At 41.9% G+C, this 15,880-nt stretch overlaps 1 protein-coding gene across 1 annotated transcript in view; it reads left to right on the top strand.

The window, feature by feature from the left end:
• The first annotated feature begins 1,196 nt into the window (after positions 1-1,196).
• LOC103769959 (neural-cadherin-like) overlaps positions 1,197-15,880 on the top strand; it is a 33,305-nt gene continuing 18,621 nt past the window's right edge. The window contains exons 1-12 of the mRNA XM_008937206.1: positions 1,197-1,462; positions 2,387-2,529; positions 2,883-3,055; positions 3,397-3,565; positions 4,794-4,964; positions 8,267-8,439; positions 8,567-8,734; positions 9,357-9,606; positions 11,758-11,885; positions 13,064-13,250; positions 13,420-13,563; positions 15,255-15,538. Of these exons, the coding sequence (XP_008935454.1) occupies positions 1,197-1,462; positions 2,387-2,529; positions 2,883-3,055; positions 3,397-3,565; positions 4,794-4,964; positions 8,267-8,439; positions 8,567-8,734; positions 9,357-9,606; positions 11,758-11,885; positions 13,064-13,250; positions 13,420-13,563; positions 15,255-15,538 (2,256 nt within the window). The remainder of the gene's footprint in view (positions 1,463-2,386; positions 2,530-2,882; positions 3,056-3,396; positions 3,566-4,793; positions 4,965-8,266; positions 8,440-8,566; positions 8,735-9,356; positions 9,607-11,757; positions 11,886-13,063; positions 13,251-13,419; positions 13,564-15,254; positions 15,539-15,880) is intronic.

Genomic DNA, 15,880 nt, shown 5'->3' with positions numbered 1-15,880 from the left:
TTGGCCTGGTCATTGGCAAAACAATTTTATGTATGCCTTTCTAAAAACAATACTTAACCACTAAATTTGGCAGTTTTAAGTCACTTTCATTTCAATCTTTCTTGAGTTTTTAATGTATTTTGTCTTCCAGTAAGGCAGGAGAGCAATTAAGTCTAAAGCTCTTGCTTTTGTAATCTGTAACACATCCAAACATTTATTCCCAGCAGGATTTTGAGAAACGTTAAAAAGTTTCAACCACTGTAAATGTTCTTTTAAACCAAGATGAGCAACTTTTTCCAGGCAGAAGTACTTGAGTTTTTATGCAACTAAGTAGCACAGAGTTTCAGTGTGCTGTTTGAAGTCTTTCTGTTCCCCTTTCCTATTTTGAGTTAATATTCTTATAGCAATGGGTCATTGTTTCTTCATCACATTTTTGGATGATACTGTAGCACTCTGCCAGGGTGCCCATGCAGAGCAATCACTGTTCCACTCCCAAAAGGCTGTATGCTACTGTGATGGCTGCATCTTTATCTTCCTAGTAGAATAAAGAGTTTAATACTACCATGGATATGAGTTGAAGGCTCATTGTTTGGCTAGGAAAATGGCAGGGTAATTAAAGAGGTGAGCTCCAGCTCTTAAAAATCACTTTTGATACAATATTGTGAGCTCCAGCTCTTTGTTCTGCTGATTTGCTGCTTCTGAGCAGATGGGACACTCAATGTCCTGAATAAACACTTGCTGGGGAGGAATGTTTAATCACTCTTGTACCTTGAAGCGACAGGTAATTAAAAAGTACTTTAGCTATAACAAAGCTGGGAGCTAATTAAATTTGAATGGCATCCTGAGAGAGAGTGAGGACACAGTTTATGACTGATAATGTTCTTCCAACATGCATATTGATTGTGCAGTAATTACCAGTGTTGACTGATATTTGTGCAAAGCATGTTGTGTAGTGCTGGGATCACGGCTCTCTGGCAAGCCCACCTTGCTGCATTTGCTCAGGCTGGGTTGGAGGAGGGGGAGAGTTGTTTTGCTTTTCTTCTCCCAGCCTCCTGCTCGGTTCCCAGAGTCTTACCACAAAAGTAAGGCTTTTATGGATAAAACAGATTTAGGTGACATCTGTTCTCAAAAAAAAAAAAAAAAAAAGAAGTGTCTGAAGTCGACTTTGTAGGAAATAGCGTAACCTAAGCTCTTGTGCAGCATGACTGTTCTGTTAAATGTGTTCTCCAACAGTGCTTGCAACAGACTGTGACTCTGGCTCCAACTCTGAGATCACTTACTTCATCCAGAGCACTGATTTTTCCATCACACATCACGGGGTCATCAATTCTAACCAGAGGCTGAACTTTGAGCGAGCAAACCATATGTATGAGTTTGTGGTGATAGCTGTTGATAAAGGACATCCCCCCCGGACGGGGACGGCGTCTGTGCGCATCCGGATGGCCAACGTGAACGATGAGGCTCCTGTCTTCTCCCAGTCCATGTAAGCCAGCTTCTTTGCAGATCCTGGTCATGTGTGTAACCCTAACAACACTGGGCTAAATGGACACTTGTTATGTACAACTGTAAATATCGGTGAAATTGAGGGGTAATTTGTATGAAGAAAGGCTTTAGAAGTTGACCCTTCATTTCTAGATTGTATCAATTAAATACACTGGTTATGATACAAGCATATTGACCTTATATTTAGAGAGAGAGAACAGAACGAATAGGAGACTTAACTCTGTGGAGAGTGATTTTCACTGTGTTGACTTCTAGGTCTCAAAGTGATTGTCCATGTATTAAAAGATGACAGATAAAAATGGAAGCTAGCAGACATTAAAACATCATTTTATCATCAGCAGATTGTATTATAAGCTAATTTTGTGAGGCCTTGTTTGTTTAAAATGCCTTCTTTCCTTTCTTGAAGGAAAACAATTTAATTTTTTTTGCATGAGTTTGAATTATGAATGTTTTAAATACAAAAAATAAACACATTATTTTACAAAATTATGTACTAGTTTACATCATCTGTGCAGTATCTGATGCTTTCCATTAGTAAAGATGTAAGAAACACTGCATAACAGATATTAGTCCTGTTTCTCATTTTTAGGAGATAAGTGATCTTGGTTTGCAGTGTAGTACATGTTGACTTTGTAGTATGTTGCATATTGACATATTCTAAAAGATCCTTGGAAATTACATATACAAAAAGAATGCTGGTTTACAATCCTAAAATACAAATGTTATGCAAACAAAGATACTTGAAGTCTTCTCTTAAACTGGTTAGAGATTGCATGATTGCATGTCCAGATCGTAAAGAAAAAAATGACACTTGTAGTGAATTTATAATCATTGGCTGATAGTTAACATGGTGGTGGTTATTCTGATACTGAATGTGCTGCCATTGCTCCCTTGTGTCCATCAGCTACAGAACTTTCCTTTCGGAAGATGCTGGCCCCAGCACTTTGGTGGCTACTGTTCGGGCAAAGGACCCTGACGGAGACGGTCTGCTGTATCTGATTACAGGAGGCAATGAGGAGGGCAACTTTGAGATGGATAGTCAGAAAGGTAAGGAAAGAGGTTTTCTAACACTGTTTTTTACTGTCTAATCTGTATTGACTCTGCTTCACCTGTGTGTCAAAAATTGTAAGAAATCATCGTTTTTATACATTCCGCAAATGGAGATGCATTGTATCAATGAGCATTAACTCTTTGAGATGATGCTCCTTCTCCAAATATCAACGTAAACTTAAGGTCCTGGTCCAAGGACTATGCAGTTTTAAGATGACTGAATCCTATGCTTTGCAACCAAAATACAAACTGAACCAACAACACTGCAGCAAGGTGATGAGATGCTCACTTGATTTTGTTTGTTTGTGTACACAGCAAAATAAAATGACACTTAATGCTTCCAAATTTAGGTATCATTAAACTTCGCAGAAACCCACCACCCAACCTGAAAAGGCCCCAGTACACACTGAACATCACTGCGATAGACAACAATGCCTCGGGGGGACCCACCCCTCTCAGCAGTTTTGCTGAGGTTATTGTAGGAGTTAATGACATTAATAACAACAAGCCTATTTTCAGAGAGGTAAGATGTCTTTCTGCAGATATTCTTTTCCCATCTGTAATTGAGTCTGTAGACTCTCCTTGGCTACTGGTGGTTGCTGGTGGGTTGAAGGGACTGTGTGTGCAGAGCAGAAGAAATCTATAAGTGGATGTACACCCAGCTTTCCTCATAGTTGAAGTGTGAAGTCTTCATTCTTCTTTCCTTCCTCTCCTTTAGGGCTTGATTTCTTTGTGTGTATAAGTAATGGAAATGATTTTCTTCTGCGTTCTTCTCAGATGTGCTGGAAAAATTGTTGACACTGTGCAGCAAATTTATGTGGCTCTGTGTAATATATAGCATTGGATGTTTGGGTGTATTTTTAGTGTGCTTACTACAGTGACAGCACCTGGGTTCTGGAGAATCAGCCTCCAGGCACGTACGTGCTGCAGGTGGAAGCCTATGACGCAGACCTCGGCATTAACGGAGAGGTGAAGTATGGGCTCATGCACCGAGATGGAGCTTCCCTAGGCTTCACCATTGACCCAGATACAGGTCAGTAGCTCCCAGCTTACTGAGATAAAATTAAAAAGGCATTGTATTGTACTGAGAATGTCACTGTATGAGTGTGCCCAACTGGGCTCATGCTTTAATGGTGTAACTTAGCTGTACAGCTTGTGGAATAACCACTGAAAAAATTCAGACTATACAGATAGCCATGCCTATAGATTAAGACGATTGTGATTTAAATGACAAATCAAGTAGGGAAACAAATCCCAGCTAAATAGGAAAATAAAAAGCTATTCTATATCAGTTATCTTCCTATTGGATCAAATGTGGCTATAAAAATGCAGAGCAGAAAGTGTGACTCTAACAGCTTGAGTTTGTTCTTCCCTTCAGTGTGTCCACAGTTTATTTCTCATGCACAAACAGGAGGTCCAGTGCATATAGAGGCAAAATCCTCATACCAGAACAGGGCAGTGATAGACAGTCTTGATGCATTTCAGCTGAAGGAGTTATAAAAGTTGTTGGTGTTTCTATAGTCAAAACAGTAGGATGTGATATTTGCATGTCCAGGACTGTGCAGGAGTCCAAAAGGACTAGCAACAGAGCAGCAGAATCCTGGCCCCTAGCATAGTAGAGACATTGGTCTGGAAGTGACCTCTCCAGAAGGCCAGTTTAAAGTCTCCCAAAAAGCATAAAAGATCTCAAATAGGCAGCGGCCCAGTCAATCGGGAGGAAAATCTATATACTGGGAGGCTTTTGCTCCATTTATTGACTGAGCTATATGATTCTACCCTATTTTAATCTGTTCAACGAACCAGCCTCCAACTCCTGTAATGGAGATGACTTTGGTCACATCACTTTTGCCTTCTGTGGTGTGACTCTTCCCCAGAGTAGTAATGAGCTGTCTTTGAAATACTGTTACTTTGACTATTACTGGAGTAAACCTAAGAGGTGCCTCTTGATGAGGAGGAGAAAGTCCTTCTGTGCTCCGTGAGGAGCGAGATAACAAAGTATTCAGACTGCAGCTCCTTACCAGGGCAGCAGGAGGAAAAGGTGTTGATCTCTGACAGCATGTGGCATGTGAGGTGAGGAGGAGACAGGGGAATTGGTGTTGATCTTGTCCCAGATACATGTTGCAGGGTTGATGTGGATTAAGCTTAATGGTTGTACTGCGTGTGGTCAGAGCTTCCTCTTGTGTGGGAGATGTGCTGGTCCCTTTGTGAAAATTCAGTGCCAAAGCTGAGAGAGGAAGAACGGGAGGTGTCTGTGTCCCCAGGAATCATCACAACCACGCAGAGTTTTGACCGGGAGAAGCAGCGGGAGCACACCCTGCCCGTCACCGCCACCGACCAGGCGCAGGAGCCGCTGATTGGCGTGTGTCAGATCACTGTCCTCATTGCTGACCTCAACGACAATGATCCCAAGTTTGAGAACAGTCGATATCAGTGTGAGTGTTTCTTAACTGCCTGTCCTAGTACCTCAGCGTGAACCTTTTCAGTATTTCCTTATAACAGTGGCCAGTGTTTTAGGTGACCAGTCTTCCTTTGCTGCCAACTAAGCCAGTTACTACTTAATTCATTGTCAGTGGAGGCACACAGAGCTGATCACTGTCCTCTTTATTCGTTGCGGTACTCTGAAAAACATGGACAGGCTTCACTCCTGCAGATGCAGCAGATCGGATCCATTTCCTCTGTGGCTTTTCCCTGCCCAGATTTTCTGCACACTAAATTTTAATTCAATGTCCCAAAACAAAGCATGACATCCTAGATGGGAATTTATCAACCCTGAGTAGAATAGCAGTTGTCATCTGTGTCTTTAACACAGCACCTCTGTTCGAATAGGCTGGAGTGGTATTTGTCTTTTGTCAAAAAGACTGAAATCCTTGGCTTCTAGCCTGTGTTTCGCTGAGAGCCCTGATGCCCCCTGTAACTGAGCTGCTGAGCTAGCTTTCCACTTTTGCCCTGGTGCCATTCCCTTTTTCATCCCTACATGACGTGCTTTTCATCATTTAATTTTACTTAATTCTTCTCCAGTAGAGTCCTGCACTTCAGTACACTTGGTTCCTCTACATTTGATGTCACTCAAGTGATGAGCATAGTCCCTAGTTGCTGGACAGGTCCTTCCTTGTGTAATTGCCTCAAAATGTCAAAAAAGGATTGATGATTCAAGTGACAACAACTCCATTTTGGAGATGTTTTGTTAGTTCTATGGAAATGTCATGTAGGGCAAAGCAGTGACCAGTGCCTTACTAAAGGGGTGATGGCTTGTCAGTCAGTCATGTTCAGCATCACAGAGGCCAGCATTTTAGCAGGACTCAAAAAGAGGTTGGATACTTACAAGGCAGGAGAAGTTGGATGTTTAGAAGGAGAATTGACCTGCTAGGAAATAGTCTAAATATACATCCACACTTCAGAGTTATACACAAGGACAGGAAGAAAAATATGTTACACCTTTTAGAGTATCATATAGTGACCAACTCCAAGTGCCAAATAGTTAAAATGTGCAGATTGGGAATAGCCATTTCTGCATTCCTATCCGACATTTCTGTAAACCTGGCCAAGGCAGCACTGAGAAGTCAGGTGGGAGTGGTCTCCCTAGAAATAAATATTTTTGGACACAGCAGAGAAGTCCCTGAGGTAAAGATAATTCTTGGGCAAAGATGAACCTTTCTACTCTGCCTTCAAGTATGTCTTTCAGGTGAAACTGCCCACAATTAATTTTTTCAAAAGTAGTGAAGCTGAAAGGTTGCATTTGGTAATTATGGTGACTTTAGCAGTTCTGAGGAATGGGCAGATTTTCTTCTTTTTTCATGAACACAGAGAACCAGGAAAGGTCCTGAAGCAAAGTCAGTCCTTTGGGATTGGGAAACAGCAGATAATGAGGTCACTTTATGCACAGCACTTTTCCAGCGTCTATACATAAGTAATCAATGTTTGCACATCACAGAATTAAAAATAGCTTTTTCTCTAATGAGATAAAATGCCATTAGTCATAGGTTTCTATTTTTCCTGGAAACTGCTGATTCTTCATTCCCCTGTACTAGGATGTTGGTCAAACCCCCGATGTAAGCCACGCATCTTATCATCTCCCTGCAAAACAGACATTAAGGAAATGCTTACCTCTATGCAGTAGGGCTGGTATAGCAAGTGTTAGTTCTGCCAGCAGCAAGCAGAAGTACATGAAATGAGGGAGTATGGCTCTTCCAAGTAATTTTGTATTTTTTCTTAAAAATCACAATGTGGTTTAACAGGATTTAACTATAAAGGCATAAATTTAAACACCAAAAAGGATATTTTACAGTGTTTCTTAGCAGTAAATTCTATTTTAAAATCCATTTTTGTGCCTGTAAATCTCTTCTCAGAGCAGCTTTGGCTATTACTGACATGCCAGGGACATAAATCCTAGGCCAAATAACTGTCCTGGAGGAAAGAGAAGCTTATTAAAAGTTCAAATTTGTGTACATGGAGCAAGCAGTGGTGGTGGTTTAAGTTTTACTGCCCCACTGCTACAAACTGTACATATTAAGGAAGAAAACCAAATCAGAAAGCATGGCTACTCCGTTTTATAAATACCATGCACGTATGATTGTCCCACCTCAAAAATGCTAAAGGAGACACATGAAAGGGAGATCAAAGGCACAAAACAGTTTCTGAACAAAAAGCAATCAATTAGGTTGGCTGAGTTGTCTAAACCTAACTGGAAAGCCTTCCCATTGGCAGGGCCATTCCAGTACGCTGAGCTGATGGAGCCTTAGTGCATGGAAATGGCTTAAAAACCCAGCCAGGCAAGCACCCATATCTACTTGGAGGAGGAACTGGGACTAGATGAGTGAGGATGGAGGGAAGAGCAAGACCAAAGTCAAATCAGAGCAACCTAAAGACTGAGGTGTGGGAAAGATGCAACCAGCAGGGATGCAATAGCTTTATATATAGTTGTGCCTCGCAGAGAGGAGAGGAGTAGGGAATGACTGCTTATGATTTCCCATTATTTTGTTGGTGTCCCTGTTGGAAATCAGGCTTTAAGAAGATAAAATTAATCACTCTTCTGTCAACGGGTACTTCAGCTGTGTGACTCTGCCACCAGATTTTTAGACGATGATTACAAAAGTGGCATCAAAGCAGAATTGGTCTGTCTAGGACTATGGGCATAAAGACACAACCTCTGTCTCAGGTGGATTGCTGGGAACAGGGTGTGAGACCTAAGGAAAGGGGCATCTGTAAAATACTTACTGCATCCTTGCCCTGGGTAGCTTCCCCAAAACACTGGGGTGTAGTGGAGGGACCCTTCACTATGACCAGAGTCCCCATGCTTTGTGGTTATCTCCTGCCTCCCGCTGGCGATGCCGCTGCCACTCACATTCAGGGTTAATTCAGTTGACAGGAAGCTCCTTTCGATGCCAGCCTGCCTTCCTCGGGAGCTGAGCCCCGCACCGGGCTGTGGTCTGGAGCAGCGGGCGGGCAGCTGCGGGCTTTGCCAGCACCGCCGGGCAGAGCCACAGGTGCTGGCAGTGGCCAAGTCAGTAAACCTGCTTCACCAGCAGCTTGCTCAACAACCCAGCCTGTCAGCAGAAAGGGAAAGGGAAGCTAAAAGAGGACTGTAGACACTGGCAGTGATGATACTTTATAACCTGCCTCATTACAGAAATATTTAATCTCACACAAAGAGATTTTTTTTACAGGACTGTCTCGATTACGCACAACCTGGTAAATCAGAGCAAGACCTGCTGACCATGCCTTTGTCTTTTCAAAGACTTCCTCAGCGAAGACACTCCAGTGGGGACAAGTTTCCTCCGGGTGGCAGCTCATGACAGTGACCAAGGTGTAAATGCTGCTATCACATACTCAATGTTAGAGCACCAACAGGAATACTTCCAGGTCAACCCCAGCACAGGCTGGGTGTATGTGAGCTGCCTGCTATCCCAGGTAACGTGACTCTCTGATCGAAACAGAGCAATCTCCAACCCCTCGAACCCATTGCAGAAAGTTAATTGCAATCACTTGATTTGTACAAAATGGTTTGCAAATATCCTTGATCTCCTTTGTTTCACAGACAACAGGCATTAGTCGCTATATTGTAGCAACAGATGGAGGGAACAGGAGCAGCACTGTGGAGCTGACAGTAACTGTCACGAGTGCTCTCAGCCAGCCTCCCCAGTGGGAGCAGAGCAGATACTGGGTAACCATCCCCGAAAACACCATTCGTGACACCAAGATAGTGGTATGTTAAAAGTCCAATTCCTTCCCTCCCTTCTCTTTTCATTTCACCTTCTTCCTCTGTGTCTCCATGTTAAGAATGCATGGACACCCACTCTGCAACCCTGCTGCATTGTGCATTGATCATAAGTGGTGGGCCTTCACAGCTACGTGCCCCACTAGTGTTTGTCAGGAGTACCTGTTACAGAATAGGCCAGTGTCTCAGCTGGCAGCAGTTCCTGCCTTCTTCCTCCTGCATGTAGTATCCAAGCACTTGCAAACTGTTTAGGTTTTGTTTGTGTTTTGCCTGATGAAATGTACAGTGTGGAAATGGTCTCGTTTTGGATTGCTTTTGCTTTGGAAGATGGAGAGAGGAGCAATTTCCCTTAGCCAGTGATGCAGTTCTTGCTTGGCACATTTACAGGCAGGTAAACTTACTGTTGGTTAAAGACCTGCATCAGACCTAAATGTTGTAGAATGAAACTGAGCTCTGTAAACTGCTTCTCTTTTGTCTATTATCCAAGTCCTACAGGCACGTATTTTCTTGGAGAACATGCATGCATGTATGTTCATGTGATCAAACGGAACATTTGACACTTAAAACACCATGTTTCATGAGCATATGTGGTGGCTTTTTTCTTCTTCAGACCATCAAAGCCACAGCCCCTCTTGGTGATCCCAGGGTTACCTACAATCTGGAGGAGGGTCAAGTTCCAGAGACTAACATGCCAGTTCGTTTCTATCTGAAGCCAAACAGAGCTGATGGATCTGCTTCTCTTCTAGTCGCTGAACCACTTGACTTTGAGACAACTAAGTTTTTCACCCTGACGGTCCGGGCACAAAACGTAGCAATGACTCCTTTAGCCTCCTTTACCACTGTCTGTGTGAACATAACAGGTAAGCTTTGCTTCTTTTAGCTCATTCAGAGCAATATTCTTGTTATTTTTAGCGTAACACCACAAATGAAGGTAGCATCCATGAAGTGCCAAGCCACCTAAAGACTCTATACTATAAAGGAAGTCACGCAGCCATTAAAAAGGTCTATTTGAGAAAATACAAAGTACAACTGAAAATCTGACAGTGCAAATATGGGCTGTCTGAATGTTTGTGCAACACTAGTGCCTGCTTTTATAAATGTAATAGGAAAGATTTGCCTTTGATAGGAGGATAAATCTAGTAGATGTCCCCAAACTATTTAGAAGAGGCAAGTATTGCTGGAAATATTCTGTGCTGTAGAAAGAAACAGCCCAGATAGGTTGGGTTTGTGTTTGATATCAATTTAGGGGTTTTTGTTCTACTCAGAATTTTATATTGAACTATTGAACACTGAGATTAAAACCCTAGAAATGAAAACACAAAGTTCCTTACAACAGGTACAGTTTTGAGAAATTTGATCCAACTGTCCTTATAGCAGGATCTTTTTGTAAGACTCTACTCCTGCAGATACACATAAAACTACAAATATGATTTTAATTCCTGCTTTTCAAAGTATTAGTGGAGTTACTTTTGATATGTAGATGTTTAGATTATATATGAATAAGTGAAGGCTTCAGCAAAAGAATTTGCCTTGCTTATCACCATGGAAATAAGAGACTTAAGTGGTAATTGGAATGGGAACCCAGCTTCCCTGCTTCACTTCATCACAGCATTGTCCTGCCTTCCACAATCCACCAGTGCATAAACACTTTGAGTTTGTAGAGCAAGAGTGCTTCAAGTCAGGGTTTGAGTCTCACTGTAGATTATGGAATCTAAAAAAAATCAAGATTTTTTTTCCAATAGTACAGTTACTGGTATCAGAATTTGGCAGAAACTTTGTTTTGCTCACAAGTAAAAATCCTTTTTCAATAACTTAGTATTTCATACAAAAAAAAATAAACACAACTATATGCATTAGCGAGAGAAAAAAGGAAATTAAACACCTTTAAGAGAGAAATAACCACCAGAAAGTTTCATATGCAGAATTGTCCTTTATTTATGCACAAGCACAAAGGAAAGGAAGTCTTTTATAGCTTCTGATTTTCCTTACCCTGCTCAGAGAATTTGCTGAAATTTACCTCTGACAAGACATATTCTCTTCTATAAAATATGAAAAAATCACCTGTTAGAAAATAAATTTCAGATGATCCCATACCAACAGTTTAAAAAACAAACAAAAAAACCCCAGAAGTCATTTAAGACAATAGTCCTGCAAATAGTTGTGTGTCAGAATCAATGGAGTTATGTGACAGTAGTAAAGCTAAATGTGTGCTTAAGGGTTGGCAGAATGAGATATTAAGAATTTTGCCTGCTCTTCATAAAGACAGCTGGATCCAAGGAGATGTCATTACAGCTCTTCTGTTCTGGCACTGTGCCACAACACAGGAAAATTGCCTCCTTCAAATGTGGCTGTTAAACTGTGAAAAGTGCAAAAAAATGTAGGCAACTATGCAGCACTTTTGAGTTTAATCGTCTTACAGAAAAAGAGGAAGTCAGACTGATTTCTCCTGGGCTGAGCAGGAGGATGTGATTCCAGAGAAGATTAAATGGATCTGGGTCAGTGCTGCCATAGTTCTCCTTCCTGTCCCTTGTGCTCCCCTGGTCCCGCACAGCAGTTTTAGGGAGCAAATATGTCATAAATAGGCTCTTCAAAACACTGCACATGCTTTTCCCAGCTTATTTCCAGTTTGCTTTTTCCAGTTAATTTCCAATTGTATGTTAATCAGTTCTTAATGAAATGGAGAAATTAACTACTGCTGTAGATAACCAGTGTTTCACAGACTGCAGCTGGGAGGCCTCCTGGTCCTGGCATTCATGGACTTACTATAAGATCATTGTTCAAATCATTAGCTAGTATCTTAGCTGAGATTAGGCCACTCCCTGAAACTGCTCAATGTCTATCAAATGCCTCCTGACAGCTGCCATGAAAATGGGAAGATGCAAACCAGGATTGTTTCATACTATGAACAATGTGAATTCTTTCTCTGAGTAAAATTATGTCTGGGAAAAAAATATGGTGAAATAAACATTTAAACATTTTCTTACCATGCTCCCCATTACCTCTTTTTGCAGATGTCAATGATAATGTTCCATTCTTTGTGTCTTCTAACTACGAGGTGTCTGTGCCAGAAGGAGCTGATGCTGGCACATTCGTGGTTCAGGTGTTAGCTACGGACTTGGATTCTGGCTTACATGGAGAGGTTTGACCTTACATACAATTAATTTCTTCCCAACAGACAAGTTTTAGCACTGTAATTAGTGAGAGTGCACAGACAGCAGATGACAGGGTAATGAGCCACAAATACTTCTTACAGCACTTGTCAAGCGTTTGTCTGGAGGATGCCTGATGTGCATAGTTTGGGATACAAGCAGAGAAGATGCTGTTCATGATCTTGGGATCCTGCATCATAGCAGCTCATCCTGATACAGCCACCATGACAAAGCACTGCTGCACGGTTCTCAGGGTTGATCCCAGGACAAGACAAATGAAGGGAGCTGCAGAACATGTTTGCAAACTCTTACTTCTTCAGCTCATTATTTAATTCACCAGTGATTATGCTCACAGCTATTTAAATATGGTCAATTAAAGAACATTTCATTTCACCATCTTTGGTCAGATGGTTAGTTAAACCAACATTTGACCGGTATTGTCATAATGACCCAACCCTAGAATAAAGCAATATTATGTGGGAAAATGCTTATTTTCTGTGCATTTTCCTGAGACTTCCAAAAATTCTGCTAGTGGAGATCTGCTGTTCTGTAACTGTCATTTTGCAGCTTCTGAAGAACAACCTGTGTGGTAGAACTGCCTGGCAGTGCTCTGGGCATGACTTGGCCAGGGGTAGAAGTGCAGATGTTGTTTTCAGAGGAAGCCAGACCTTTGTTAAAGGGAAAAGTACTGATAGCCTTCATCAGAGGCGGTTTTAATTTCTTCAGTTCCATTAACAAGACCCAAACCCTCAGCCCTGTTTTCTTTGAGATCAGAAGCACAGTGGGTTGCTAGAAGCGGGGGTGGGAGGGGTAGGGGCGTGTGTGGGGGGGAGGACACAAGGGAAGATGTCATTCCATACTTTCTCTGTCCTTCTGTTATTCATGATCATTCCTAACTGCTCCTCTTGATGGCTGTTTGAGATTAGACACTGGGCTTGATGGGCCTTGATGTCACTGGTACAGATGTTCTTCTGTTTGAGAATTCTCCGTTTTGTATCAGAATGGGTAAAAGACTTAGAAAAATTGTGTTGAGGTGAACTGTCTTTCCTCAGAGTGTTGCAACTTTGCAGACAGACCCAGGAGTCTACTGGGAAAGTGGGAGGTTACAGAAGTTGAACATGCAAATGAAAATGGAAAATGCAACCTCTCATAACTATTTATTTTTCAGGTTCACTACTTAATACTGAAAGATGCTAGTGAGGATTACAAGTTCTTCACCATTGAGCCTGAGACAGGAATTATTTCCACTCGTGTATCTTTTGATAGAGAGAGAAGAGCCTCTTACCTGATTGAAGTTCAGTCTCAGGACTCTTCAGAATCTGCTAGACCTGGTGTTCATGGGCAGCCCAACACAGGTAAGACTAGTAAGGATTTACAAACTGTGTAATAGGTATCAGACGTTGGGTTCCTTAGCTTTTCTAGACCTGGGGAGGGAGGGAGGGGGTTGTGAGCTGTCTGGAATATAACAAGGTATTCCACCTCTGCCATTTCTAGTCCACACGTTCCTCTTTGTCTTCTTCTTAGACACAGCCTATGTGAGGATTTTTGTCAGTGATGTGAATGACAACGCTCCGGCATTTCCTCAGTCAGCGTATGAGGTCAGCATAGATGAGGACAGGGATGTTGGAAGTCCTGTTGTGACAGCAACAGCAGATGATATAGATGAGGGTGAGTGGATCCTGCATATCTTTCAAAGTCCTTAGTATTACTTGTGTTGTGTGTAAGGCTACCTCCTTCATAGGCAAATAAACCTCTGCATTCCAGAGATGATTAAGCATTTCAAGCATTTGTAAAAGTGAGGAGAGACATTATGGGTACACAGGAGCATTTTCTATTAGGTGCTCAGGTTTGCAGTGCAAACGTTAAACTAGCCAGCAATCTCTTCAGGGCAGAATGAAATCATCTGCAGTCACAACCCTGCTGTAACTTCACAAGAGGTAACATAAAAACTCACTCACTCCTGAGCATGTGCTTGCTTTTTGCTGGCTCCTCTGCTTTCCAGATCTCCCTAGGAGTCAGTTTTACTTTACCACAAGAAAACCAAACCTATGTGCCTTTTGGGGAGTTAGTGGGTTGAATGTGCTTCTGGAAGAATCTGACCAAACAGTGGAAAATGTGGGACAACATGACCAGAAATGAAGGCAGAGAGAAGGCAGCAGAAAGGCATGAAAAAAAAGTAAAGCCAGACCTTTTGGGGCTCACACTTACATCAGCTCTGATATTGTGAAACTGCTGCTACAGTGGTGGTGAGACTGGATGGGCTATGCCATCCCAACAGCACGGACCACCAGTCAGCTTCTGTCTTTGCTTCTGCTGCAGCTTTTGTGCTGCTTTCATGAGGTGGTTCAGCTCAACTTGCTGAAGAAAGCAAACCCACTGCAAAACAGAGGGCAAGCTGGTGCCTTGGAGACAGAGCCCAAATGAGCACCAGAGGAACGTGTTGCTGGGAACATGTGGGAGCTGACCACTCCTTTCAGTGGTAGTGCTGTAATGCCTGTGCCTCTTACTGCCCATGATGGAGACGTAAAGAGGCCATTTAAAACCAGCTGCTGCACTTGAGAGAATTTGGCAAAAGCAACTAGCAAGGAATGTTCAAACTCGTGCTGCAAAGGCAGCCAAGCTCTTCCAGGCACTAATACTGAGCACAGCCTTTTCACTTGCCGTCTGTGTTGGTCTAGTCTTCTCATCCACAGCTGACTCACAACCTAAAATGCTGAATGTTCATTCTACTCTTAGCAGTTTACCTATTTAATCTGGGAATTTACTTTCTGTCCTGGAATGTAATATAGTGTATTTTTTTTTCCTTTCAAATAAGTAAACGTGAAGAACCAAGTTTTTTTTCCTTCCTAAACATTTTGCAACCATCAAAGAACTGCTGTTGTAGAGGTGGAATGTTCTTCTGAGATGCATTCTTGCTCAAAATAGAGGATTTTATGTTATATTTTAGCACCATCCAGTGGTTAAAAAAAAAAGTTAAGGAATATTGGTATTTTAAATGGGAGGCTTAGGAAATAGGAAACATTGAGCAAATATAGCTTCTAGTATTTTTAGTGGTCTGCTACTTTTTTTAATTGCCAAACAATTATCATTTGCCAACAAATTAGAGGCACACATTCCTTCATTATCAGTCTGTGCCTGCAAATTTTATTTGTAAATATAAATGCAGACCTAAACCCCAATCTACGATTCACAAATTTTTCAAATTACATACATGGATCATTCTGTTGGTGACTGTGTCTGTGTTTTATCTCTCCCACACACCGTAACAGTCTGGGCAAATAAGGACTCTCTTGGATACATGTCTGCTGTGTATAGCTGGATAGAGGATTCAGGCAGTGGTTGTCTGCTTTCCCTTGTAGGTGCAAATGCCAAACTAAGGTATCAGATCACATCAGGAAATGTGAAAGGAGTTTTTGATGTGGAACCTGAAGTTGGAACTGTCTTCATTTCTCAGCCTCTGGATTATGAGCAAGAGCAACGTTATGAGCTCCGGCTTGTAGCTTCTGATGGAAAATGGGAAAACCACACTCTTATCCTCATCAATGTTGTCAATAAGAATGATGAAGCACCAGTCTTCACTCAGAACGAATACCAGGGCAGTGTCTTGGAGGAGCTCACAGATCTGCCTGTACTTGTCCTAAAGGTAAAGTGGTTTGCGCAAAGTAGGGCAAAACCTGACTTTTTGTTCAGCTCAATCCCATCCATTCACACAAATCCAGAAAGAGTTTCCAGTGTTAGGACATAACTAGCAACTTTCTGGAAAGAAGGGAATGAAGAAAGCCTAGTTGAATTTGGGTGGTTGGCTTGCTCCCTTGACCAGTATGAATAATGGTTGGACTCAATGATTTTAGGGGTCTTTTCCATCCTGTGATTCTAAGTGTTTAAAAATGTGGTGGCTTTCCTTTACAAAACAGAGTTAGCATATTCTGAGTAACTAAATAAGCATGTCATGGTTGGCTTGTATACCGCATACATTTAAGTCACA

Source organism: Merops nubicus, unplaced genomic scaffold (assembly GCF_000691845.1).
Source record: "Merops nubicus isolate BGI_N331 unplaced genomic scaffold, ASM69184v1 scaffold36603, whole genome shotgun sequence".
Lineage (NCBI taxonomy): Eukaryota > Metazoa > Chordata > Aves > Coraciiformes > Meropidae > Merops > Merops nubicus.
Note: the sequence above shows the minus strand (reverse complement) of the source record. Positions and strands in the feature narration are given on the sequence as shown.